The sequence below is a fragment of the Triticum aestivum genome, chromosome 7B, assembly GCF_018294505.1.
Source record: "Triticum aestivum cultivar Chinese Spring chromosome 7B, IWGSC CS RefSeq v2.1, whole genome shotgun sequence".
NCBI lineage: Eukaryota > Viridiplantae > Streptophyta > Magnoliopsida > Poales > Poaceae > Triticum > Triticum aestivum.
In genome coordinates, this window is record NC_057813.1 from 609,931,403 (window position 1) to 609,956,173 (window position 24,771).

General features: G+C 53.0%; 1 protein-coding gene and 1 pseudogene across 1 annotated transcript; one reads left to right on the forward strand and one right to left on the reverse strand.

Annotated features, from left to right (window-relative positions):
• The first annotated feature begins 511 nt into the window (after positions 1-511).
• LOC123158262 (uncharacterized) lies at positions 512-8,435 on the forward strand (annotated as a pseudogene).
• A 7,615-nt stretch (positions 8,436-16,050) lies between these two features.
• On the reverse strand, positions 16,051-17,294 carry LOC123158263 (uncharacterized). The gene is made up of 2 exons (XM_044576323.1): positions 17,030-17,294; positions 16,051-16,159 (listed from the first exon to the last, which is right to left on the reverse strand). The coding sequence occupies exons 1-2, from the start codon at positions 17,236-17,238 to the stop codon at positions 16,051-16,053; spliced, it is 318 nt and encodes a 105-aa protein (XP_044432258.1). The 5' UTR covers positions 17,239-17,294.
• Between the last annotated feature and the right edge of the window lie 7,477 nt (positions 17,295-24,771).

Genomic DNA, 24,771 nt, shown 5'->3' on the forward strand with positions numbered 1-24,771 from the left:
AGTTACTCGTGGTTGGTCTCTTCGACAGTTGGACGTCCAGAATGCATTCCTTCATGGTGTCCTAGAGGAAGAGGTTTATATGCGACAACCTCCTGGTTTTGTTGATTCAGATCGTCTACATCATCTTTGTCGGCTCCATAAAGCAATTTATGGTCTCAAACAAGCCCCTCGTGCTTGGCATGCTCGTCTTGGTTCTGCTCTTCGGTCGCATGGATTTGTTCCCTCTACTGCAGACACGTCTATGTTTCTTCTACAGCGCCCTGGGCTCACGATGTATCTATTGGTTTATGTTGATGATATTATTATCATCAGTTCTTCATCTACTGCAGTTGATAAACTCATATTAAGTCTTCGACATGACTTTGCTGTTAAGGATCTTGGTCCTCTTCACTATTTTCTGGGGATAGAAGTGACTCATACTGCTGCTGGTCTCTCACTCACTCAGAAGAAATACTCTTTGGACCTTCTCCGGCGTGCGGGCATGCTGAAGTGTAAACCTGTCACCACACCCATGACTGTGACTGAGAAGCACTGTGTTGATGTTGGTGTTCTCCTCTCGCCTGGTGATGCTACAGAGTATCGCAGTATTGTTGGTGGGCTACAGTATCTTACTATTACTCGACCAGATCTTTCCTTTGCAGTTAACCGTGTCTGCCAGTATCTTCATGAGCCTCGTGACACACACTGGTCTGCGGTCAAACGCATCCTGCGTTATGTTCGTCTCACTGCCTCCTTCGGTTTGCATCTTCGACCGACCACCTCTAGAGTGTTGTCTGCTTTCTCTGATGCGGACTGGGCAGGGAGTCCTGATGACCGGCGATCTACAGGGGGATATGCTGTGTTCTTTGGTTCCAATTTGATCGCCTGGAATGCTCGCAAGCAAGCCACAGTTTCTCGGAGTAGTACAGAAGCTGAGTATAAAGTTGTTGCTAATGCTACTGCCGAACTCATTTGGGTACAGTCTTTGCTGCGGGAATTGGGTATTCCTCAAGATGTACCCCCAGTTCTGTGGTGTGATAATATTGGAGCTACATATCTTTCATGCAATCATGTCTTCCACGCAAGGACGAAGCACATCGAAATTGACTTTCACTTTGTGAGGGAACGAGTTGCACAAAAGCTACTACAAATCAAGTTCATCTCATCGAAAGATCAACTTGCGGACATTTTCACTAAGCCATTGTCACTTCCCTTGTTTGAAGTTTGTCGGCGCAATCTCAACCTTCTTGACACCGGTTAAGATTGAGGGAGGGTGTTAGAATCCATGTTATATACGTTTGTAGATACCTATTCGTATCTACCTTGTACATGTAATACCTACTGCTATATATTGAGAAGCACCGCACCCTATTGGGATTGTGCGAGACCCTCCATCAATTACGTACGTCTTATATATTCAATTTGCATTTAGTACAGCAGTAACTCAATCAGTTGGTATGGCAACGATTTTTGCAAATTTATTTTATTTTTCAGTTTTCCTTATTTATTATTATCACTATTGCCATCTTCATTGCTGATTAAAAGTTCCTTTCCTGGCGCCAAGAGAATGTACCCAGGCATGAATCCTGGGAACTGTACCCAGTTTGACAGATGTTGACTGAATTACGTACTGCTGATATGTTTGATCAGATGTTGGCTTCTCTGTCACTTGTCTGCATTTGAACGAAGTCACTTTCTACATGTGTTCTACTGTAAACTCAGCTTAGCCTGCCACTGGTGTAACCTCAAACATATGACTACAATACATGTCAAGCCTGCCACTTTTAGTTCTTTGTAGCATGTGTTGTGCTGTAAATTCAGTTAAGCCTCTCACTGGCATAACTCTCAAGGAATTTGTGGTTGCTGACAGCATCAGGCCATGTCATGTTTGCTTAACCTATGTATGCGTCAGGTCAAGCATTAGATCTTATCCCCCAGAGTGTGCTAAGTTGTATAGTTGATGAAGGATGAAATATCATCGAGTATATACTATGTGTTCTGGACCTTAGAGCAACTCCAACGGGGCGACCCAAACGGACGCGCGCTTTGTCCGCTTTTTGTCCGTTTGGGTCGGCCAGGCGGACGTGCACATCCGCATTTTAAAATGGGTCGGCTTGACCGCCCAACGAGGAGGCCGACCCAAATGTGCCGGCGTGAAAAAAAAACAAGTTGCACGAAATAAACATAAATAAACATAATTAAACATAAAGTGGCCGGTCAAACGCCGGCCAAAGTCCACCTAAATCTAATAAACATTGAATAAAACATTAAAAAAAGTCTGCGCCCGCCTGCTGCCGCCCCGCATGCTGCCCTAAACGTCGCCGGCCTTGCCCTTGCCCTTGCCCTTGCCCTTGACGCTGTCGTCGCCGGTGAGGTCGATGAAGACCGGAGCAGGGCCAGCCCACCCGAACGTTGCCTGGTACGTTGCCAGGGCAGCCTCCTCCGGCGTCTGCTGGGGCGGCGGCATTGCGGCAAGCCGCGCACGCTCCTCCTCCTCCTCGAGCCGAAGCGCCTCGGCGTCGCGTTGGAGCATGGCCTCGTAGCGCATCTACTCCTCGCCGTCGGCCTGCTCCTAGCGGAGCCAGTGCTCCTTCCATCGCTCGAGGTGGGCCACCTCCTCCTCTGGCGTGGCGGCGAAGTGGACGGAAGGCGCGCTCACCCACTCGCGGTACTGGCCCGTCCACAAGTAGGCCTCCTCTGGCCAAGTGGGTGGAGGCGGGGAGCGCTTACGCGACGGCTCCGGCTCCGGCTCCAACTTGGGTTGGACGGGCGGCGATGGTGCGGCAGCGTCACGTCGGGGTAGGGGAGGGGCTGCATGTACTCCCAGTGCCACTGCGCTTGGTGCACCGGGATGTGCAGGCGCCGGCGTTCAGGGCGAAAACGCGCCGGCGGTGGAGGGGGAGCACGGGATGATGAGGCGCCGGAGGTGCCCTTGCCCTTGCGATTGCTGCTGCGAAGAGGCCCATGACGCGCGCTAGGGTTTGCGGTCGCCGGCGAGGAAGCAAAGGGAGTGGTGGGGGCCAGATGTGGACGGGAGAAGTGGATGAGGCCGACCCCGCCGCACGCGTGGTTAAACAAGGACGCGCGCACTGGCTGACGCGTGGGCCCGCTGTCGGTGGTCGTCATAAATAAGACGACAGTTGGCAGTTGGGTGGCCGCCAGGTGGGGACGCGGCGGACGGCGAGGAGACGCGCGGCGCGTCCGCTTCGCGTCCGCGCCGACGCATTCCAGGCACAATTTTGGGCCGGAAATGGGTCGGCGCGGACGCCAGGCGGACACGATTTGAGTTTGGGTCGGCGCGTTGGGCCGCCATTTTTGTTCGCACCGACCCAAACGGACGCGGGCGGACGAAATGGATCGCCCCATTAGAGTTGCTCCTGTATTCTGCACCTTGAACTCTCAAAGATCTTGTTTATGCAGTTTATGAATCATTCTTGGTGTTTGGTTTGAACAAACTGATCATAATTTCAGTGCAACAGCTGGGCAAGAAAGCCTTATGAATATATTGTAGTGGGCTGAGACTTGCTATGATCTGGTATTTGTTTGTTCTCGTCAATCTTCATTTAGTACAGCATTGCATTCAATATATGTACTGTCAAATGCTGACTTGTCTGTTAGGTACTTCTCTGATGCATCTGAAAAAATCTGAACATTTGTCTCTCCCTAAAGGCGCTGCACTATAGATCCAGTGTGGCCTGCCACTTAACCAATGCTCTGAAAAACATCGGGGATTGGTAAGATCCGAGACAGAGCGAAGAGGAAGTTATTCATTGGGCACAACAATGTCAATTTCTTATATTTGCCTAATCAATCACTTGGCAGCTGGCCTCAAATCAGAGGACCGAGCACATATCAAACCTTGCAAACCTATATCTCGATTTACATCATTCACGGATAATCAAGAGGGGATGAACAAAAATGGAGAATCTGAAACCGGATTCAGCAGAAAAAAAAATGGACTAGTATAGTGCTAATCAGTTGGGACCCCAGCAGACGACGTGATACGCCTTGTGCAGCTTCTCCTCCTCGGACCGCCTTGGCCGGGCAGCCCTCCCGACGGCGATTTTTTGTCGAAAAAGACCACTTGCGCAATTGAATTGCTAAAAAAGATCCCCTCTAAGATGATTTGACAAAAAAGACCCCCTCGGCCATGACGGCAGGCGCGCCAGGCAACACATGGCACCTGCCGCCACGGTGGGAGGCGGCAGCCCCTGCCGCCATAGCGTCAGGCGGCACGCTGCTTGGAACGTGAATAGGCCGGCAGAACAGAACGGGCTGGCGCTGTGGGACCCTGCCGCCTGAGAGGCTGGCGGCAGGACTGTAGCAGCTGGGACAGCCGCCTCAGGGGCTGGCGGCAGGTCTGTTTATTTGCTGCTGCCCACTACGCATGCGTGCACTGTGCACACGTCTGTCCATTACTGCGATGTATAATCGGCTATAGCTATTCCAGTACTACTACTGCCTAAGTGCGCACGTGCGAACATGCAAGTACTACATGTACAACCGGTCACTCATTGGCATGCAAGTACATATAAATGGAAGCACGCACGCGTATAATGAAGTAGCAAGGTACCACTGCCTGCCTAAACCTTGTAGCTACATATCATGCAAAAAAAAAAAACTTGTAGCTACATCATTGGCGCTGGCGAGTACCGCATGGGGACCTGCCGCCAGTCCATGAGGCGGCCGGGCCCGGCTGCTACAGTCCTGCCGCCAGCCGCTCAGGCGGTTGGGGCCCACAGCACCAGCCCGTTTCATCGCAGCAGCTGATTCCCGTTCCAGGCAGCCTGCCGCCTGACGCCGTGGCGGCAGGGGCTGCCGCCTCGCACAGTGGCGGCAGGTGACACGTGTCGCCTGGCGCGCCTGCCGCCACGGCCAAGGGGGTCCTTTTTGTTAAATTGTCTCAAAGGGGGTCTTTTCTAGCAATTCGGCTGCACAGGTGGTCTCTTTCGACAAAAAATTCCCGACGGCGGCCGCGCTGCCGCTCACGGCCTGGCAAGAGGAGGAGTTGGAGGTGAGGGACGTCGGGACGGCGCGGGGCCAATGTCGCCACGGTTGTCGGAGTAGACGAAGCGGTCGTGGTAGATGACGGCGACGCTAGCGACGGGTTGGTGCTGGACGAAGATGAAGGGGGTGGGCGGGCGGCTGCGGCGGCGGCAACCAAAGAAGAGCGGCGGCGGCGGCCTGGCGGCGGCGGCGGCTGGGTTAAAAGTGCGGCGGCGGTGCTCGAAGTAGGCAAAGAACCCTGATAGCATGACGAAGACCGGCGCGGACGGTGGTGTTTCCGCGCCAAGGGAGACGGCGGGGCGCATACCACGGGAGGTCGACGTGCGGTGACGGCGGAGCGGACCGCGGGTCGCGGCGCTACGGCCCGAAGCAGCGACGCAGCGGCGACAGGCGGGTCAGGGCAACGGCGGGAAGACCTCGGGCGGTGGCGGGGACCACAGGCCACGACGCTGCGGCCCGAAGGGGCGACGCAATGGCGGTTCGCGAGACAGTGCAACCACGGGGACGGCCTCGAGGCGGCGGTGGGGACCACTTATCGCGGCACTACGGTCCGAAGGGGCGATGCAGTGGCGACGCACGAGCTGATGCAGCCGTGAGGAGAACCGCGGGGCGGCGGCGCTGCGGCCCGATGGGGCGACGCAGCGGTAGCCCGATGCTCGATCGGTGGAGAGGCGCGCGGTACTCAGGACGATCTTCACAGGACCTGCGGAGGAGCGCGTCACCAACGGGCCAGGTTGGTCGTGCAGCGTAGATGAGGCGGATCGCGGCGACAAACGGGTGAACAAGCCGATCGCGCGCGAGGACGGGGACGCCGCTCGATGGAGGCGTGGTGGCGGCGGAGTCCTGGATGAGGTCGGCGACGACGGACGGCGTGGGACGTCAGCACCGGCACCCGGGCTGCCAATGCAGCACCGGCGCCCGGGCAGCGAGGCGCGAGCGACCGACGGAGCAGCGGCGCCCGAGTTTGAGGCAGCCGACGAGCCTGACAGCCGAGGACGAGGCCGGCGAGGTAGACCGCCGAGCCGCCGTGCAGACGCGGCGGAGGCGGGTGACGTGGATCGATCGGCGGTCCGGCGCGCGAGCAACGGCTATGATTGGCCATCGCATGGCGCGAAGCCGCCGGGTTGGGACGATGCAGGTTTCCCGGTCGGAGTAGGGCGGTGACGGCCGGCGCAGGGCGACGGGCGGACCGACGCGCAGACGGCGGCTGGCCCTGACGGGCCGCCTCGGCGCGCGTGGTCGCCGGGTCGGAGGAGAGGCCGGCTGGTCACGCCGTGGTCGGAGTAGAGGCGTTCGGGGTCGACGGCGCGGTGGGCGACGCAAACCGATCAAGAATAGATCAGAAAACCAAAAAGTAGACGCCGATCAAAGCGACCGACGAAAGAGAGAAAAACCCGGATCAAAGGATCGGGAAAAAGACTCTCTAGGGCAGCCGGCCAACACGGCCGGCGGACGAACCCTAGGTACGGCGGCGCGGACCCCGGCGGCGATCATGGAGGCCGACCACCCCAGGGGCGACGCGGGGGTGCCGAAGCGGCGGCGGCTAGGGTTTAGAACCCGGAAACTGATACCATGTTAGAAGGGACAGATGGATTTGGTGAAATAGTTGTTATATTGCTTGAGCCTCGTGGGTATATATATAGGAATACAATGATCAGCTTGGAGTACAAGACAAACCAGAACTAATCATAGTCTATCTAGTCTTTCCTAATAATCAATATACTCAACATCATCCACCTCCACTGCGTCCGCATCTCCGGCCGCACAGTCAACCGCCTGGTCGCCGCGTGCCCCCTCGGCCACACCCTCGATCTGCGCTACTGCGAAAGCCTCTTCTCCGTCAGCGTCGCGGCGGCCGGGGCACACCTGAGGAGCCTCACATCTGCAGAATGTGGTTCGGAAGCCGAAGTTTTTTTTGCCGACGATGCGTCCGGCCTGCGTTCATTCCACTACAGCGGCGCCTACATTCCCGCCTACAGCATCCCGGCCACCGCCAATCTTGCTGACCTTTACATCTGCTTCGGAGGACCTAACCGCCGGAGGCACTTGTCAGGACCTTATTGCCAGCTGCGCACAAACTGGCTTCAACTGCTAACCAATTTGTCCAACCTCACTGTGCTTACCCTCTGCAGCAGTGCCCTACGGGTTCGTCGCTCTCTGCATTTCATGCTACCCGGTTGATCCGAGTGCTCTCTGTTATTGTCTTACTGATAACCTTCTTCGTTGCTATGCTTTGCAGAGACTGTCTGCCAAGGCTCGTGCCCGATTAGTTGCCACAAGCGCTGCACCATGCAAATTGCTGAATTTGAGAGAGCTTCAGCTACTGATGTTCGCAATGGAGATCGACAACATAAACGACATTTACACTTTCCTTGTGGCCTGCTGTGGCCCTCGATTGGAGAGGTTATTTGTGCAGGTGAATAAATTGCCTTTGACTTTTGTTGGCCTGCTGTGTGCCTCGATTGGAGAGGTTATTTGTGCAGCTTCGACTATGCATACGAGCTGTTAAAGAAATTGCCTTGTGACCTTGACAAATGCATTCAGTTAGTAGTCATTGTATTGTTGCTTGGTTTTGATGTGCTCACTTATTTTGAATGCTTACTACACCCTCTTGCAGCTTCCGACAAGTAGTTGTCAATATAGGCCAGAGGATGAACCATCAGGATCAGAATCTGAGGAAAATGAGTCAGTGGAAGAGCTATCAGAGCAAGAGGCAGCGGAGGAAGATGAGCTGGATGAAGACTTGTCAGAAGGAGAAACTCTGGAGAAAGATGGGCTAGAGGAAGAGTTGTCAGAGCGAGATGCCCTGGAGGAAGATGAGCTAGAGGAAGAGCCGTCAGAGGGAATTGAACTCGAGGAAGAGCTGTCAGAGGAGAGCCACCTGAAGAAAATCAACCACCTGAAGAGATATCTGATGGAGGGCAATCTGAGGAAGAGACACTAGAGGATGGCGATGGCTTTGAGAACCTTCTGTTGGTCAACATGATGAATTTCATGGGGCGCCACCATGAGATGCAGCTAGTAAGCCTTTTCTTGAAGAAGTCTACTAGTCTCAACCAACTGATACTGTTTACTCCCAAGATTAATCACCCAGAATGGCTTCAGAAAGATCATATGAATCCTTCACATATTCTTGAAAGAAAACTATCGCCTCTCAGAAAGGCCTCACCAAATGTTCAGATAGTACTCAGTGAGCCTGATGATAGTGCAATCCAGCCGTTGCACGAGGCTTTTGTCAAGGTTTGATGATTTGTTTGTTCTGGAGTTATGACCAGATAATGCGAAATATCGGAAACTAGCAACTGTTCGGCAAGACAAAGAACAAGCTAATCTGCAAGGTAGGCATGAATCTGTGTTCTGGAGTACGTCGTCTGGGCCTTATATTTTGCAGCTTAACTCCTTAATAAGACTTATAAAAATTATCATGATTACCCAGTGTCTACACTGGCCTGCTGCCTTCTTTGTGTTATTCTGTTAGAATCCATGTTATATACGTTTGTAGATACCTATTCGTATCTACCTTGTACATGTAATACCTACTGCTATATATTGAGAAGCACCGCACCCTATTGGGATTGTGCGAGACCCTCCATCAATTACGTACGTCTTATATGGTATCAGATAGGTTACGATCATGACTTCCGCTGCTTCTTCGGCCGCCGCCGTCGCCCCTTCGACAGCCGTCGCCGCTCCATCAGCCGCTGCACCCGCGCAGGGGGTCTTCTCTCCCACCCTTGCTGCTCTTCTCGCCGGCACCAACGGCGCGCAGAACGCCCTCGTCGTCAGCTCCGCTACAGCCAGCGCCGGCAACCTCGGCTCCTTCATGGCCGGGTTGATGTCGTCTGCTTCTTCAGCTCCTCTGGTCGCCGCAGTCCGGCCTGCTCCTGTTCGCCTGCCCATGGTGTCCGATGTGCCCACTCCGGCGCCGTTCCACTTTGCGCATCTGCTGACGATCAAGTTGTCGGCGGAAAACTTCCTCTACTGGCGCGCACAAGTTCTTCCTCTCCTCCGTAGCCACGATCTTCTCGGCTATGTTGATGGATCGCTACCGTGTCCGTCACCGACCGTCCTCGCCACCACTGCTGATGGCGCGCAGCACCTAGTTCCTAACAGGGCGCACACGAGCTGGGTACAGCAAGATCAAGCCATCCTCTCGGCGATCCAATCGTCGTTGACGGAGGGGGTGGCTGGCATGGTTTTGTTTGCTGCAACTTCCCAAGACGCCTGGACAACCCTAGAGAGCAGTTTCTCCTCCCAATCCACGGCGCGCTCCATGGCTCTTCGTCGGCAACTTCAGGATATTAAGAAGCTTGATCTCTCGGCCACAGTCTACTTCAACAAAGTTAAAACCCTAGCCGATACTCTTGCTGCCATTGGGAAGCCTCTAGGCGATGAGGAGTTCACCGGATTTATTCTGGGTGGTTTGGATGGTGATTATGACTCGCTGATCGAGGTTGTCCAAGGACGCGACACTCCGATGCCTCCTCGCGATCTTTATGCTCGACTTCTTCAGACTGAGCAACGCATTGAGTCTCGACGATCGGTTGAGGTTCATGGTGGTTTCTCCACATCTAATGCTGTGACTCGTGGCGGTCCACGACAACCCTACCGCACCGGTGGGAACATGTCTTCTTCGTCGGGTGGCAAGGCAATTCTTCCCTCACCATCACAACAGCAGCAGAGCTTCACCAACAACAAGTCTGGATCCTCCTGCCCTACGTGTGGTCGTCCTAACGGCGGTCGCCCCACGTGCCAGCTCTGTGGGTTTCAGGGGCATGTTGCATCTCGCTGCCACAAACGCTTTAAGCGTGATTTTCTAGGGATCGGCAATGATGGACGCAACAATGAGAGGCAGGCTGCCATGGCTACTCAAGGACCCATTGGCTCTGGTGGTTCTGGCCACGGGCACACTCCCTCCTACCCCATTGATTCAAGATGGTACATGGATACTGCAGCTACGGATCACATGACCAATGAGATGGACAAGTTACACTCAAGCCAACCCTACCTCGGCCATGACAAGGTTCACGTTGCAAACGGGTCAGGTATGCACATTACACATATTGGTCAATCTTCTCTTCCGACTAGCACATCTGGGGAGCTTCAACTTCACGATGTTCTTCATGTTCCCGATGTTACTCGCAATCTTCTATCTGTTCCTAGACTTACTCATGACAACGACGTTTTTGTTGAATTTCACCCTTTTGATGTCTTTGTTAAGGATCGCGCAACGAGGGACGTTCTTCTTAGAGGTCACTTCCAGCATGGTCTCTATCCACTTGATGCACCTTCAAGGTTCAGTGTCTTCAGCAGTGTTCGTGTCAAGCCGTCTCAGTGGCACTCGCGTCTTGGTCATCCAGCTACTCCCATTATACGTCATGTCCTTCGTCGTCATCAACTACCAGTCGAGTCTAGCAAAAAAGATGAGTCCGTGTGTGATGCCTGTCAGCAAGGCAAAAGCCATCAGCTCCCGTTCCCGTTGTCTAGTCGTGTAGTTACAGCTCCTCTTGAAATTGTCTTTTCAGATGTATGGGGTCCTGCCCAAACTTCAGTTAGTGGTCATAACTACTATGTTAGTTTTATTGATGCTTATAGTCGATTTACTTGGCTTTATTTTCTTAAGCGCAAGGCAGATGTGTTCAATGTTTTTCTTCAATTCCAAACTCATGTTGAGCGTCTACTTAACCATAAAATTCTTCATGTTCAATCAGATTGGGGTGGGGAATATCGCAATCTCAACACATTTTTTGGGAAACTTGGGATTACACATCGTGTGTCCTGTCCACATACACATCAGCAGAATGGCTCCGCTGAACGTAAGCATCGAACATAGTTGAAACCGGTCTAACTCTCTTAGCACATGCATCTGTACCTTTTCGTTTTTGGACTGATGCCTTTTCCACAGCTTGCTTCCTCATCAACAGGCTTCCCACACGAGTTCTAGCCATGAAAACACCCATTGAGTGTTTACTCCAAGAGACACCTGACTATACATTCCTCAAGATTTTTGGTTGTGCTTGCTGGCCACACCTTCGGCCTTATAACCGTCACAAACTTGAGTTTCGATCAAAAAAATGTGTGTTTCTTGGGTATAGTTCTCTTCATAAAGGGTATAAGTGTCTCCATGTTCCGTCTAATCGTGTCTATATATCCCGTGACGTTGTCTTTGATGAGAACCTTTATCCCTTTTCTAATTTACCCGCATCACAAACTCCATCTAGCAACTCTGATTCTCCATCGCGTCCTTCATCTGACCAATTTGTAGATGTTGCATACTCTCCTTTTTTGCTTCCTAACCATGGTACAGGTACTGGGCGAGGTGCACAGCTAGAGTTGCTAGATGATACAGCAGCTCACGATGATTACATGCAAGCAATTCAGACCAATGCATCAAGCGATGCTCACGTGCATGCGCGAGACGTTGATTGCATGCAGCGCCATGCAACGGCGGCTCGGTCCGAGCCGGATCCAGCCGAACGACACGCCGAGCCGGAGCCGCGCTTTGAGCCGCTCGTGGCTCCCGAGTCAGCCGGGTCTTGCATGGCTCTTGTGTTCGCTGACTCACCAGCGCTGGATACCGAGCCGAGCTCCCCAACGCCACCAACGCCTGCGACTGACCATGTCATGGCTCCGCCTGTGTCGCCTGTGTCGGCATCTTCTGGACCGTTATCGCCCGTCCAGCCGCCGGCCCCTGCTGTTACTCGACGGGTGCATACACGCAGTCAAAGCGGCATTTTCCAACCGAAGCAACGAACTGATGGTACTATTGCTTGGCTGGCTACTTCCATGGCGCAGGCTGCATCTGATCCGACGTCCGAACCTCGACATTTTCAAGCAGCAATGACCATATCTCACTGGCGAAATGCAATGGAACAGGAGTTCCTCGCACTTCAGAGAAATGAGACCTGGCAACTTGTTCCTCCTCCTTCCGGGGTAAATGTGATTGATTCTAAATGGATATTTAAAGTAAAAAGGCATGCTGATGGCTCTATTAAACGTTACAAGGCGCGACTGGTTGCCAAAAGATTTAAACAACGATATGGGCTTGATTACGAAGACACTTTTAGTCCTGTCATCAAGCCTACCACTATTCGTCTTCTTCTCTCATTAGCAGTTACTCGTGGTTGGTCTCTTCGACAGTTGGACGTCCAGAATGCATTCCTTCATGGTGTCCTAGAGGAAGAGGTTTATATGCGACAACCTCCTGGTTTTGTTGATTCAGATCGTCTACATCATCTTTGTCGGCTCCATAAAGCAATTTATGGTCTCAAACAAGCCCCTCGTGCTTGGCATGCTCGTCTTGGTTCTGCTCTTCGGTCGCATGGATTTGTTCCCTCTACTGCAGACACGTCTATGTTTCTTCTACAGCGCCCTGGGCTCACGATGTATCTATTGGTTTATGTTGATGATATTATTATCATCAGTTCTTCATCTACTGCAGTTGATAAACTCATATTAAGTCTTCGACATGACTTTGCTGTTAAGGATCTTGGTCCTCTTCACTATTTTCTGGGGATAGAAGTGACTCATACTGCTGCTGGTCTCTCACTCACTCAGAAGAAATACTCTTTGGACCTTCTCCGGCGTGCGGGCATGCTGAAGTGTAAACCTGTCACCACACCCATGACTGTGACTGAGAAGCACTGTGTTGATGTTGGTGTTCTCCTCTCGCCTGGTGATGCTACAGAGTATCGCAGTATTGTTGGTGGGCTACAGTATCTTACTATTACTCGACCAGATCTTTCCTTTGCAGTTAACCGTGTCTGCCAGTATCTTCATGAGCCTCGTGACACACACTGGTCTGCGGTCAAACGCATCCTGCGTTATGTTCGTCTCACTGCCTCCTTCGGTTTGCATCTTCGACCGACCACCTCTAGAGTGTTGTCTGCTTTCTCTGATGCGGACTGGGCAGGGAGTCCTGATGACCGGCGATCTACAGGGGGATATGCTGTGTTCTTTGGTTCCAATTTGATCGCCTGGAATGCTCGCAAGCAAGCCACAGTTTCTCGGAGTAGTACAGAAGCTGAGTATAAAGTTGTTGCTAATGCTACTGCCGAACTCATTTGGGTACAGTCTTTGCTGCGGGAATTGGGTATTCCTCAAGATGTACCCCAGTTCTGTGGTGTGATAATATTGGAGCTACATATCTTTCATGCAATCATGTCTTCCACGCAAGGACGAAGCACATCGAAATTGACTTTCACTTTGTGAGGGAACGAGTTGCACAAAAGCTACTACAAATCAAGTTCATCTCATCGAAAGATCAACTTGCGGACATTTTCACTAAGCCATTGTCACTTCCCTTGTTTGAAGTTTGTCGGCGCAATCTCAACCTTCTTGACACCGGTTAAGATTGAGGGAGGGTGTTAGAATCCATGTTATATACGTTTGTAGATACCTATTCGTATCTACCTTGTACATGTAATACCTACTGCTATATATTGAGAAGCACCGCACCCTATTGGGATTGTGCGAGACCCTCCATCAATTACGTACGTCTTATATATTCAATTTGCATTTAGTACAGCAGTAACTCAATCAGTTGGTATGGCAACGATTTTTGCAAATTTATTTTATTTTTCAGTTTTCCTTATTTATTATTATCACTATTGCCATCTTCATTGCTGATTAAAAGTTCCTTTCCTGGCGCCAAGAGAATGTACCCAGGCATGAATCCTGGGAACTGTACCCAGTTTGACAGATGTTGACTGAATTACGTACTGCTGATATGTTTGATCAGATGTTGGCTTCTCTGTCACTTGTCTGCATTTGAACGAAGTCACTTTCTACATGTGTTCTACTGTAAACTCAGCTTAGCCTGCCACTGGTGTAACCTCAAACATATGACTACAATACATGTCAAGCCTGCCACTTTTAGTTCTTTGTAGCATGTGTTGTGCTGTAAATTCAGTTAAGCCTCTCACTGGCATAACTCTCAAGGAATTTGTGGTTGCTGACAGCATCAGGCCATGTCATGTTTGCTTAACCTATGTATGCGTCAGGTCAAGCATTAGATCTTATCCCCCAGAGTGTGCTAAGTTGTATAGTTGATGAAGGATGAAATATCATCGAGTATATACTATGTGTTCTGGACCTTAGAGCAACTCCAACGGGGCGACCCAAACGGACGCGCGCTTTGTCCGCTTTTTGTCCGTTTGGGTCGGCCAGGCGGACGTGCACATCCGCATTTTAAAATGGGTCGGCTTGACCGCCCAACGAGGAGGCCGACCCAAATGTGCCGGCGTGAAAAAAAAACAAGTTGCACGAAATAAACATAAATAAACATAATTAAACATAAAGTGGCCGGTCAAACGCCGGCCAAAGTCCACCTAAATCTAATAAACATTGAATAAAACATTAAAAAAAGTCTGCGCCCGCCTGCTGCCGCCCCGCATGCTGCCCTAAACGTCGCCGGCCTTGCCCTTGCCCTTGCCCTTGCCCTTGACGCTGTCGTCGCCGGTGAGGTCGATGAAGACCGGAGCAGGGCCAGCCCACCCGAACGTTGCCTGGTACGTTGCCAGGGCAGCCTCCTCCGGCGTCTGCTGGGGCGGCGGCATTGCGGCAAGCCGCGCACGCTCCTCCTCCTCCTCGAGCCGAAGCGCCTCGGCGTCGCGTTGGAGCATGGCCTCGTAGCGCATCTACTCCTCGCCGTCGGCCTGCTCCTAGCGGAGCCAGTGCTCCTTCCATCGCTCGAGGTGGGCCACCTCCTCCTCTGGCGTGGCGGCGAAGTGGACGGAAGGCGCGCTCACCCACTCGCGGTACTGGCCCGTCCACAAGTAGGCCTCCTCTGGCCAAGTGGGTGGAGGCGGGGAGCGCTTACGCGACGGCTCCGGCTCCGGCTCCAACTTGGGTTGGACGGGCGGCGATGGTGCGGCAGCGTCACGTCGGGGTAGGGGAGGGGCTGCATGTACTCCAGTGCCACTGCGCTTGGTGCACCGGGATGTGCAGGCGCCGGCGTTCAGGGCGAAAACGCGCCGGCGGTGGAGGGGGAGCACGGGATGATGAGGCGCCGGAGGTGCCCTTGCCCTTGCGATTGCTGCTGCGAAGAGGCCCATGACGCGCGCTAGGGTTTGCGGTCGCCGGCGAGGAAGCAAAGGGAGTGGTGGGGGCCAGATGTGGACGGGAGAAGTGGATGAGGCCGACCCCGCCGCACGCGTGGTTAAACAAGGACGCGCGCACTGGCTGACGCGTGGGCCCGCTGTCGGTGGTCGTCATAAATAAGACGACAGTTGGCAGTTGGGTGGCCGCCAGGTGGGGACGCGGCGGACGGCGAGGAGACGCGCGGCGCGTCCGCTTCGCGTCCGCGCCGACGCATTCCAGGCACAATTTTGGGCCGGAAATGGGTCGGCGCGGACGCCAGGCGGACACGATTTGAGTTTGGGTCGGCGCGTTGGGCCGCCATTTTTGTTCGCACCGACCCAAACGGACGCGGGCGGACGAAATGGATCGCCCCATTAGAGTTGCTCCTGTATTCTGCACCTTGAACTCTCAAAGATCTTGTTTATGCAGTTTATGAATCATTCTTGGTGTTTGGTTTGAACAAACTGATCATAATTTCAGTGCAACAGCTGGGCAAGAAAGCCTTATGAATATATTGTAGTGGGCTGAGACTTGCTATGATCTGGTATTTGTTTGTTCTCGTCAATCTTCATTTAGTACAGCATTGCATTCAATATATGTACTGTCAAATGCTGACTTGTCTGTTAGGTACTTCTCTGATGCATCTGAAAAAATCTGAACATTTGTCTCTCCCTAAAGGCGCTGCACTATAGATCCAGTGTGGCCTGCCACTTAACCAATGCTCTGAAAAAACATCGGGGATTGGTAAGATCCGAGACAGAGCGAAGAGGAAGTTATTCATTGGGCACAACAATGTCAATTTCTTATATTTGCCTAATCAATCACTTGGCAGCTGGCCTCAAATCAGAGGACCGAGCACATATCAAACCTTGCAAACCTATATCTCGATTTACATCATTCACGGATAATCAAGAGGGGATGAACAAAAATGGAGAATCTGAAACCGGATTCAGCAGAAAAAAAAATGGACTAGTATAGTGCTAATCAGTTGGGACCCCAGCAGACGACGTGATACGCCTTGTGCAGCTTCTCCTCCTCGGACCGCCTTGGCCGGGCAGCCCTCCCGACGGCGATTTTTTGTCGAAAAAGACCACTTGCGCAATTGAATTGCTAAAAAAGATCCCCTCTAAGATGATTTGACAAAAAGACCCCCTCGGCCATGACGGCAGGCGCGCCAGGCAACACATGGCACCTGCCGCCACGGTGGGAGGCGGCAGCCCCTGCCGCCATAGCGTCAGGCGGCACGCTGCTTGGAACGTGAATAGGCCGGCAGAACAGAACGGGCTGGCGCTGTGGGACCCTGCCGCCTGAGAGGCTGGCGGCAGGACTGTAGCAGCTGGGACAGCCGCCTCAGGGGCTGGCGGCAGGTCTGTTTATTTGCTGCTGCCCACTACGCATGCGTGCACTGTGCACACGTCTGTCCATTACTGCGATGTATAATCGGCTATAGCTATTCCAGTACTACTACTGCCTAAGTGCGCACGTGCGAACATGCAAGTACTACATGTACAACCGGTCACTCATTGGCATGCAAGTACATATAAATGGAAGCACGCACGCGTATAATGAAGTAGCAAGGTACCACTGCCTGCCTAAACCTTGTAGCTACATATCATGCAAAAAAAAAAAACTTGTAGCTACATCATTGGCGCTGGCGAGTACCGCATGGGGACCTGCCGCCAGTCCATGAGGCGGCCGGGCCCGGCTGCTACAGTCCTGCCGCCAGCCGCTCAGGCGGTTGGGGCCCACAGCACCAGCCCGTTTCATCGCAGCAGCTGATTCCCGTTCCAGGCAGCCTGCCGCCTGACGCCGTGGCGGCAGGGGCTGCCGCCTCGCACAGTGGCGGCAGGTGACACGTGTCGCCTGGCGCGCCTGCCGCCACGGCCAAGGGGGTCCTTTTTGTTAAATTGTCTCAAAGGGGGTCTTTTCTAGCAATTCGGCTGCACAGGTGGTCTCTTTCGACAAAAAATTCCCGACGGCGGCCGCGCTGCCGCTCACGGCCTGGCAAGAGGAGGAGTTGGAGGTGAGGGACGTCGGGACGGCGCGGTGGTAGACCGAGCGGAGCGCGTAGTCCCAGCGGCACAGCCCCGCCTGGTCCTTGAGCGCCTCCACGGCCGCCATGCTCGTCGCCACCACCATCGGCACCCCCTTCTTGGCCGCCGACGAGCTCATCTCTCTCCTGTGCTTCCGATGGATCTCTCGCGCGCTGAGGTTGTGTTGTTTGATTCTTGCGTGCTCTGGTTGGGTGATTGGGTCGACGCTGTGCACCGACGAGCAGGGGCGAGGCGTTTATACGGATTCAGCGTGGAGCGAGATGCAGGGGAAACAGGGGGCTCTGGTCGCTGGTTTCTGGCGAGTAGGAAAGACTACACCTAGATTCTTAAAAGAGTAAAATGCATTTATGGTCATTGAACTTGTGTCAGAAGCATCACTTTAATTATTGTACTTAAAACTACGATCAATACGGTCACTATATATGATTCGAGGTGATTATACGGTCACTGTCTCACCATACAGCTTCGTATTTCACTTGTGGACTGGTCAAACACCATAGAATCCTCTCTCTACCTTACGAAGGACCCACCTGTCAGTGAAGAAAAAGAAAGAAATAAACACTACTCCTACTCCGCCGCTTTCACGTAGGGATCTCCCGCAACACCGCCAAACCTGCTATGCAGTTGACCGCTGGATCGATGTGTGGACAGCACACAGTAACAAATTTTCTTAGTGTGTGGTACCGCCGCATGTGTGTGTGCATGCATGCATGCTATCGTGCACGGGCGGGACGGGGCTGCATGCAACGATCCGTGCTCTCGACTTTCTTCACGGCCGCTCAGTTCCCTTCCGTGTCCCTTTCCCAGCACAAAAATGACAACAATTCTTATACTCAGGACTCAGCCACGGGATCATTCTTATACCTCTAGTATGTACGTCTGTTAAGTAAATACATATATAGGACGTTCGCCGTCTCCGGGGATGCGCCGCTCCACGGACGCCATCGCCACCTGCACTTTGACGAGCCCGGCCACCATCGCCGCTGTTGGCGCTGGTCCGACCTCAACGGCGGTATAGCCGAGTGCTTTTCATCGAAACACGCATATGAGAGGCTAGCTAGCTCGAGGAATTTCGGAGCTAAATCGGTTCCGTCTGAACGTAGACGGCGAGAGAGAGATACACGTACAAAGGAAGCAGTCTAGCTAGCTGCTGGATCGATCTTCATAGGCTAGCTAGCACAGGCACGTAACAACACGCCGCCGGCTATTCGATTTGACCGCTCGAAGCACACGCACCCGAGACAATATGAGGACACGCGAGTTGATAGCGACATGACCGTATCGGACATCTTAGTTTCTTTCTATCGATGTGATTCGAAATATTACAGGGCCACAGGGGTGCACGAGTATACAAAGGAGCTAGCCTACAAAGCTAACGCACCCTAAGTCCCTAACACCGGGCATGGACTCTCCGACGTGGTTAACTCCAACAGCGCATGCATTGCGCAGCTCCACGCTGGGAGCAGGTACCAGTATCCTCTTAGCTCCCTGATGAAGCCATGTATCTAGGGTAGGATCACGGACCTGTCCAAGGTACCCTCCCCAGGGACATTTCTTAAAGAAAGCCATCTTTCAGTTGACCAAGAGGAACTTCACTCGACGGACTAGAAGACACTCGACGAACCTGAAGACACTCGACCATGAAGACTCACTCGACCATCAAGAATTCAGGATCTATTCTGTATCCAAACGGTCTGTAATTAAGTAGTCTTAATGGTCATGATGACACTTTATGTAGGGCGTTACCAGTAACGCCAGACCTTAATGTACTTTAACCCTCTGCTACGTGGGATGGCTGGGGTCCTGGCGTCCTCTATATAAGCCACCCCCTCCACTGGTAGAAGGGTTCGCACCCCTGTAACTCATATACACATAAACCAGTCGACCGCCTCCGGGCTCCGAGACGTAGGGCTATTACTTCCTCCGAGAAGGGCCTGAACTCGTAAAACACTCGTGTGTACAACTACTCCATAGCTAGGATCTTGCCTCTCCATACCTACCCCCCATTCTACTGTCAGACTTAGAACCACGACAGTTGGCGCCCACCGTGGGGCAGGTGTCTTAGCGACTTGTTGGAGAAGTTGCAATCTTTTCGATTCCCATCATCATGGTTTCAGGTGGAGTTTTGGTTGAGGGCCGCGAGATCCGTCTCGGCGCGCTCACATTCATCGCCGACGACTCTGCCTGGCTGCAGGAGGCCCCGCTCGACGTGGATGCGCTCCCGATCCGCGGAGCTACGCATTTTCGAGCGTGCGTCCGCGGCGTCCTTCTGCGGCAACCGTCGACTCAGTATCGGCCGGTTTTCGTGTCATCCTCCCTCCCAGCTTCCCGCCGGCGTAAGCGCTCCGGTCGGTCGAGGCTTCAGCGGTGGGTGAGGCACGCAGTGGCTCGCCACTCAACCACTGCCCAAGTCGCGGCAATCGAGCCCGACGAATCTCTCTACGGCCTGTTCGACCTGTCGACTGGCTCCGCAGAGACTGCATCCGAATGCGACAGCAGTGATCCGGCGGCGGAGGTCCTGATGGTCAATGGACCGCACGTTCCCCCCGGTTTTCCTGGCACCGAGGGAGGCAACGGCGGAGGCGACCCGTCGCACGACCATGAGGAGTACCGCCCCGAGCCCCTCGACTCACAGCAGAGGGAAGAGCTTCGCCGCCGGAACATGGATGCGCTTCATACTCCGATCGTTGGAGAAACCCCTGAGGCTCGCGCCTTAGAGGACGCGCGCTTGGCCAACCTGGCTGAGCGCACTCGACTGGAGAACCTTCAGCGGGCACTCGACGAGCGCGCGCGACAACGGATTCCAGACTCCAGTCGACGCCAACTCTTTAAACCTCCGACTCAGGTATACCGCACTCCAATCCAGAATTTAGCAGCTGCAACACGTATAGCAGAGTCGATTCAGCCTTCCCAGTCAGAGGCTGGCAGAGGCTTGATGCAGATCAGGGATTTGCTCCGGGCAGCTGGAGATCAGAATTCAGCTGTGTCGCAGTCGCGGAACAGGATCCATAGCAGGTCCGTGGCGGCGAATACAGTCCAGTCGGCTCATAGCCCCAGATCGCCCCCGAGGCGTGAAGGGCGTGGTGACCGACACGATCAGTACAGGAACTATGAGCAGGATGATCACCGAGTCGATCGCAACGATCGACGTCGAGTGCCCACTCCTCCCCGGAGGGGTGGATCATATATGCCTCGGCAGCAAGATGACAGACGCCAGTACAGTGGCGGACGAAGAATTCCAGTCGACCCTAGAGAACCAGGCTTTGACGCGAGATCCATCATCGTTCAGGGTCTGGTCGACCGGAACAGAGCCCACAGAGAGGGTAATGACAGAGACATACCCACCAGCAGCCGAGTACACGTCTCCGGACCAGAGTGCTTCAGCAGAGCCATCAGAGCCGCGGTGATTCCTCCCAACTTCAGGTTGGCGACTGGAGTCAGCAAGTTCAACGGTGAGTCCAAGCCCGACACTTGGCTTGAGGACTACCGAGTGGCTGTTCAGATCGGCGGTGGAAATGACGAGGTGGCCATGAAGCATCTGCCCCTCATGTTGGAAGGGTCAGCCAGGGCATGGTTGAATCAGTTGATGCCCAGCAGCATCTATACGTGGGAGGACCTCTCCCGAGTGTTTGTCAGGACATTCGAAGGAACGTGCAAGCGGCCAGCAAGATTGACAGAGCTGCAATCTTGTGTACAGAAGTCGAATGAGACTCTAAGGGATTACATCCAGAGATGGATCACACTGCATCATACAGTGGAAAATGTGTCCGATCACCATGCAGTCTGCGCCTTCAAGGAGGGCGTAAAGAACAGAGAGCTAAGCCTGAAATTCGGTCGAACCGGAGACATGTCTCTGAGTCGAATGATGGAAATAGCCACCAAATATGCCAATGGTGAGGAAGAGGATCGTCTCCGGAGCGGCAAACACAAGTCAGTCGCCCAGGACACCGGAGGTGGAAATTCCAGTCGGAAGCCTTGGCCCTGAACCAAGGAAAATTCAAAGGGAAACCCAAGGGGCCTTGGAACCCCAAGAAGGTAAAAGATAAGGAAGGAAATGACGTGTTGGATTTGCCATGTCACATCCACACTAAGAAAGACGAAGAGGGTAATTTCATCTACCCGAAGCACACCACTCGGCAATGTCGACTCCTGATTCAGCAGTTCCAAGGGAAGCAGCCCAAGGACAAAGAAAAAGAGTCGGACAAAGTTGAGGACAAGGAGGATAGTGACGGAGAATACCCGCAGGTCAATTCCACCTTGATGATTTTTGCCGATGTTGAGAGCAAACACCGACTGAAAGTTATAAACAGAGAGGTAAACATGGCTGCTCCGTCAACACCCAATTACCTGAAGTGGTCTCAGACTGCCATTACATTCGATCAATCTGATCACCCTACACACATAGCCACCCCTGGGAGGCAAGCGTTGGTGGTCGACCCGGTCGTTGAGGGCACTCGACTGACCAAAGTGTTGATGGATGGCGGCAGCAGTTTGAATATACTGTATGCTGAGACACTGAAAGGGATGGGCATTCCGATGTCCAGACTGAGCACGAGCAATATGAGTTTTTATGGAGTCATTCCTGGCAAGAAGGCCGCGTCACTCGGTCAGATTGCTCTTGATGTAGTTTTTGGTGATTCGAAGAATTTCCGCAAAGAGAAGCTGACATTTGAGGTTGTGGATTTCCAGAGTGCCTATCATGCAATTTTGGGTAGGCCAGCATATGCACGTTTTATGGCTCGACCTTGTTACGTGTACCTCAAACTGAAGATGCCAGGCCCTAAAGGCGTGATCACTGTCACCGGTAACCGCAAGAAGGCAGAAGAGTGCTTCCAGAAGGGCTCAAAGATCGCCGATGCTCAGATGGTGGCAGAAGAGTGGCAGGAACACCAAAGGAACGCAGACCCGAGTGATTTGTTGCGAGCCAAGAAGCCTGCCACGGAATCAGCGTTTCAGTCGTCCGGTGAGACAAAACCCGTTCACATCCACCCGACCGACCCAAACGCTGCTCCGACTCATATCTCCACAACACTCGACCCCAAATAGGAAGAAGCGCTCATCCAGTTCCTCCGTGAGAACTGGGACATCTTCGCATGGAAACCTTCTGACATGCCGGGTGTACCCAGGGGACTGGCTGAGCATCGTCTACGAGTCGACTCGAAGGCAAAACCTGTGAAGGAACATCTGCGACGGTCCGCCGTCCAGAAAAGAAAGGCCATTGGCGAAGAAGTGGCTCGGCTCCTAGCAGCAGAGTTTATCCGAGAGATTTACCACTCCGAGTGGCTCGCCAATGTCGTCATGGTCCCCAAAAAGGACAATTCTCTTCGCATGTGCATCGATTTCAAGCATATCAATCGGGCCTGCCCGAAAGATCATTTTCCTCTTCCCCGCATCGACCAAATAGTCGACTCAACTGCGGGATGTGAGCGACTTTCTTTCTTGGACGCTTATTCCGGGTACCATCAGATCCGTCTGTTTGGACCCGATGAGATCAAAACGGCTTTCATCACCCCATTCGGGTGCTTCTGTTATGTCACCATGCCATTCGGCCTCAAGAATGCCGGAGCCACGTTCATGAGGATGATTCAGAAGTGTTTGCTCACTCAAATCAGTCGGAATGTGGAAGCATACATGGATGACATTGTGGTCAAGTCACGGAAAGGTTCCGACCTGCTGACTGACCTAGCTGAAACATTTGCAAACCTCAGGAGGTACGATATCAAGCTTAATCCATCAAAATGCACATTCGGAGTTCCTGGCGGAAAGTTGCTCGGTTTTCTCGTTTCCGAACGGGGAATCGATGCTAACCCAGAAAAAGTTGGCACTATACTCCGAATGAAACGCCCCGTGCGTGTGCACGATGTCCAGAAACTTACTGGATGCTTGGCCGCATTAAGTCGATTCATCTCTCGCCTCGGTGAAAAGGCATTGCCTCTTTACCGACTGATGAAGAAGTCAGACAAGTTCGAGTGGACTCAAGAAGCTGATGCAGCGTTTGCAGAGTTAAAAACCCTGCTTTCCACCCAGCCGGTGCTTGCTGCCCCAATCAGCAAAGAGCCTTTGCTGCTTTACATTGCAGCCACAGGACAAGTCGTCAGTACTGTACTTACGGTCGAGCGGGAAGAGGAAGGAAAAGCCTTCAAAGTTCAGCGCCCAGTGTATTACATTTCTGAAGTCCTGACCCCGTCCAAGCAACGATACCCTCATTATCAGAAGCTTGTGTATGGAATTTACATGACCACGAAGAAAGTTGCCCATTACTTCTCTGACCACATTATCACAGTCGTCACCGACGCCCCCTTATCAGAGATTCTGCACAACAGAGACGCAACTGGTCGAGTGGCAAAATGGGCGATTGAACTTCTTCCCCTTGATATCAGATTTGAGGCAAAGAAAGCTATCAAGTCCCAAGCAATAGCAGATTTCCTCGCCGAGTGGACTGAACAGCAGTTACCGACCCAAGTTCACTCGGAGCACTGGACTATGTTCTTCGATGGCTCCAAAATGCTGAATGGTTCCGGTGCCGGAGTGGTCTTGGTTTCCCCCCGAGGAGATAAGCTCAGATATGTACTCCAGATTCACTTTGATTCCTCCAACAATGAAGCAGAATACGAAGCACTCTTGTACGGGTTGCGTATGGCCATTTCACTCGGCGTCCGTCGCCTCATGGTCTACGGCGACTCGGACTTAGTGGTCAACCAAGTGATGAAGGAGTGGGACGTCAGAAGCCCGGCCATGACTGGATACTGCAATGCAGTCAGAAAGCTGGAGAAGAAATTCGAGGGATTAGAGCTCCATCACGTTCCCCGACTGAAAAATCAAGCAGCCGATGACTTGGCGAAGATAGGTTCCAAGAGGGAAGCCATTCCGAGTGGTGTGTTTTTGGAGCATGTTCACACACCATCGGTTCAAGAAGATCCTTTCACTGAGGAAGTCCCGCAGCCCAAAAGCGCCACAGATCCGACTGAAGTCGAGGTCCCAGCTGTGGTCGACTTGATCATGGAAGTTTTGGTCATCACTCCCGATTGGACAGTGCCCTATATCGCCTATATTCTGAGAAAAGAGCTCCCCGAGAATGAAGAAGAGGCTCGGGAGATCGTCCGCCGATCCAAAGCCTTCACCGTCATGAGGGGACAGTTATACAGAGAAAGTGCGACTGGAGTCAGCCAGAAATGCATAACACCAGAGGAAGGTCGAATGATTCTCAACGACATCCACTCGGGGACCTGTGGCCATCATGCGTCTTCTCGGACCATCGTGGCTAAAGCATACCGAGCTGGTTTTTATTGGCCCAGAGCAAATGAGATGGCGAAAGAGATAGTCGACAAATGTGAAGGATGTCAATTTTACTCCAATATGTCACACAAACCCGCCTCGGCCTTGAAGACCATTCCACTCGTCTGGCCTTTTGCTGTGTGGGGACTGGATATGGTTGGACCTCTGAGGACAGGCAGAAATGGCTACACCCATGTGTTGGTAGCAGTCGACAAGTTCACTAAGTGGATCGAGGCTAAACCCATCAAGAATTTGGACGCCGGCACCGCCGTCAGCTTCATCAGGGAGTTGGTGTTCAGATACGGAGTTCCCCACAGTATCATCACGGATAATGGGTCAAACTTTGACTCCGAAGAGTTCAGAGCCTTCTGCGCAT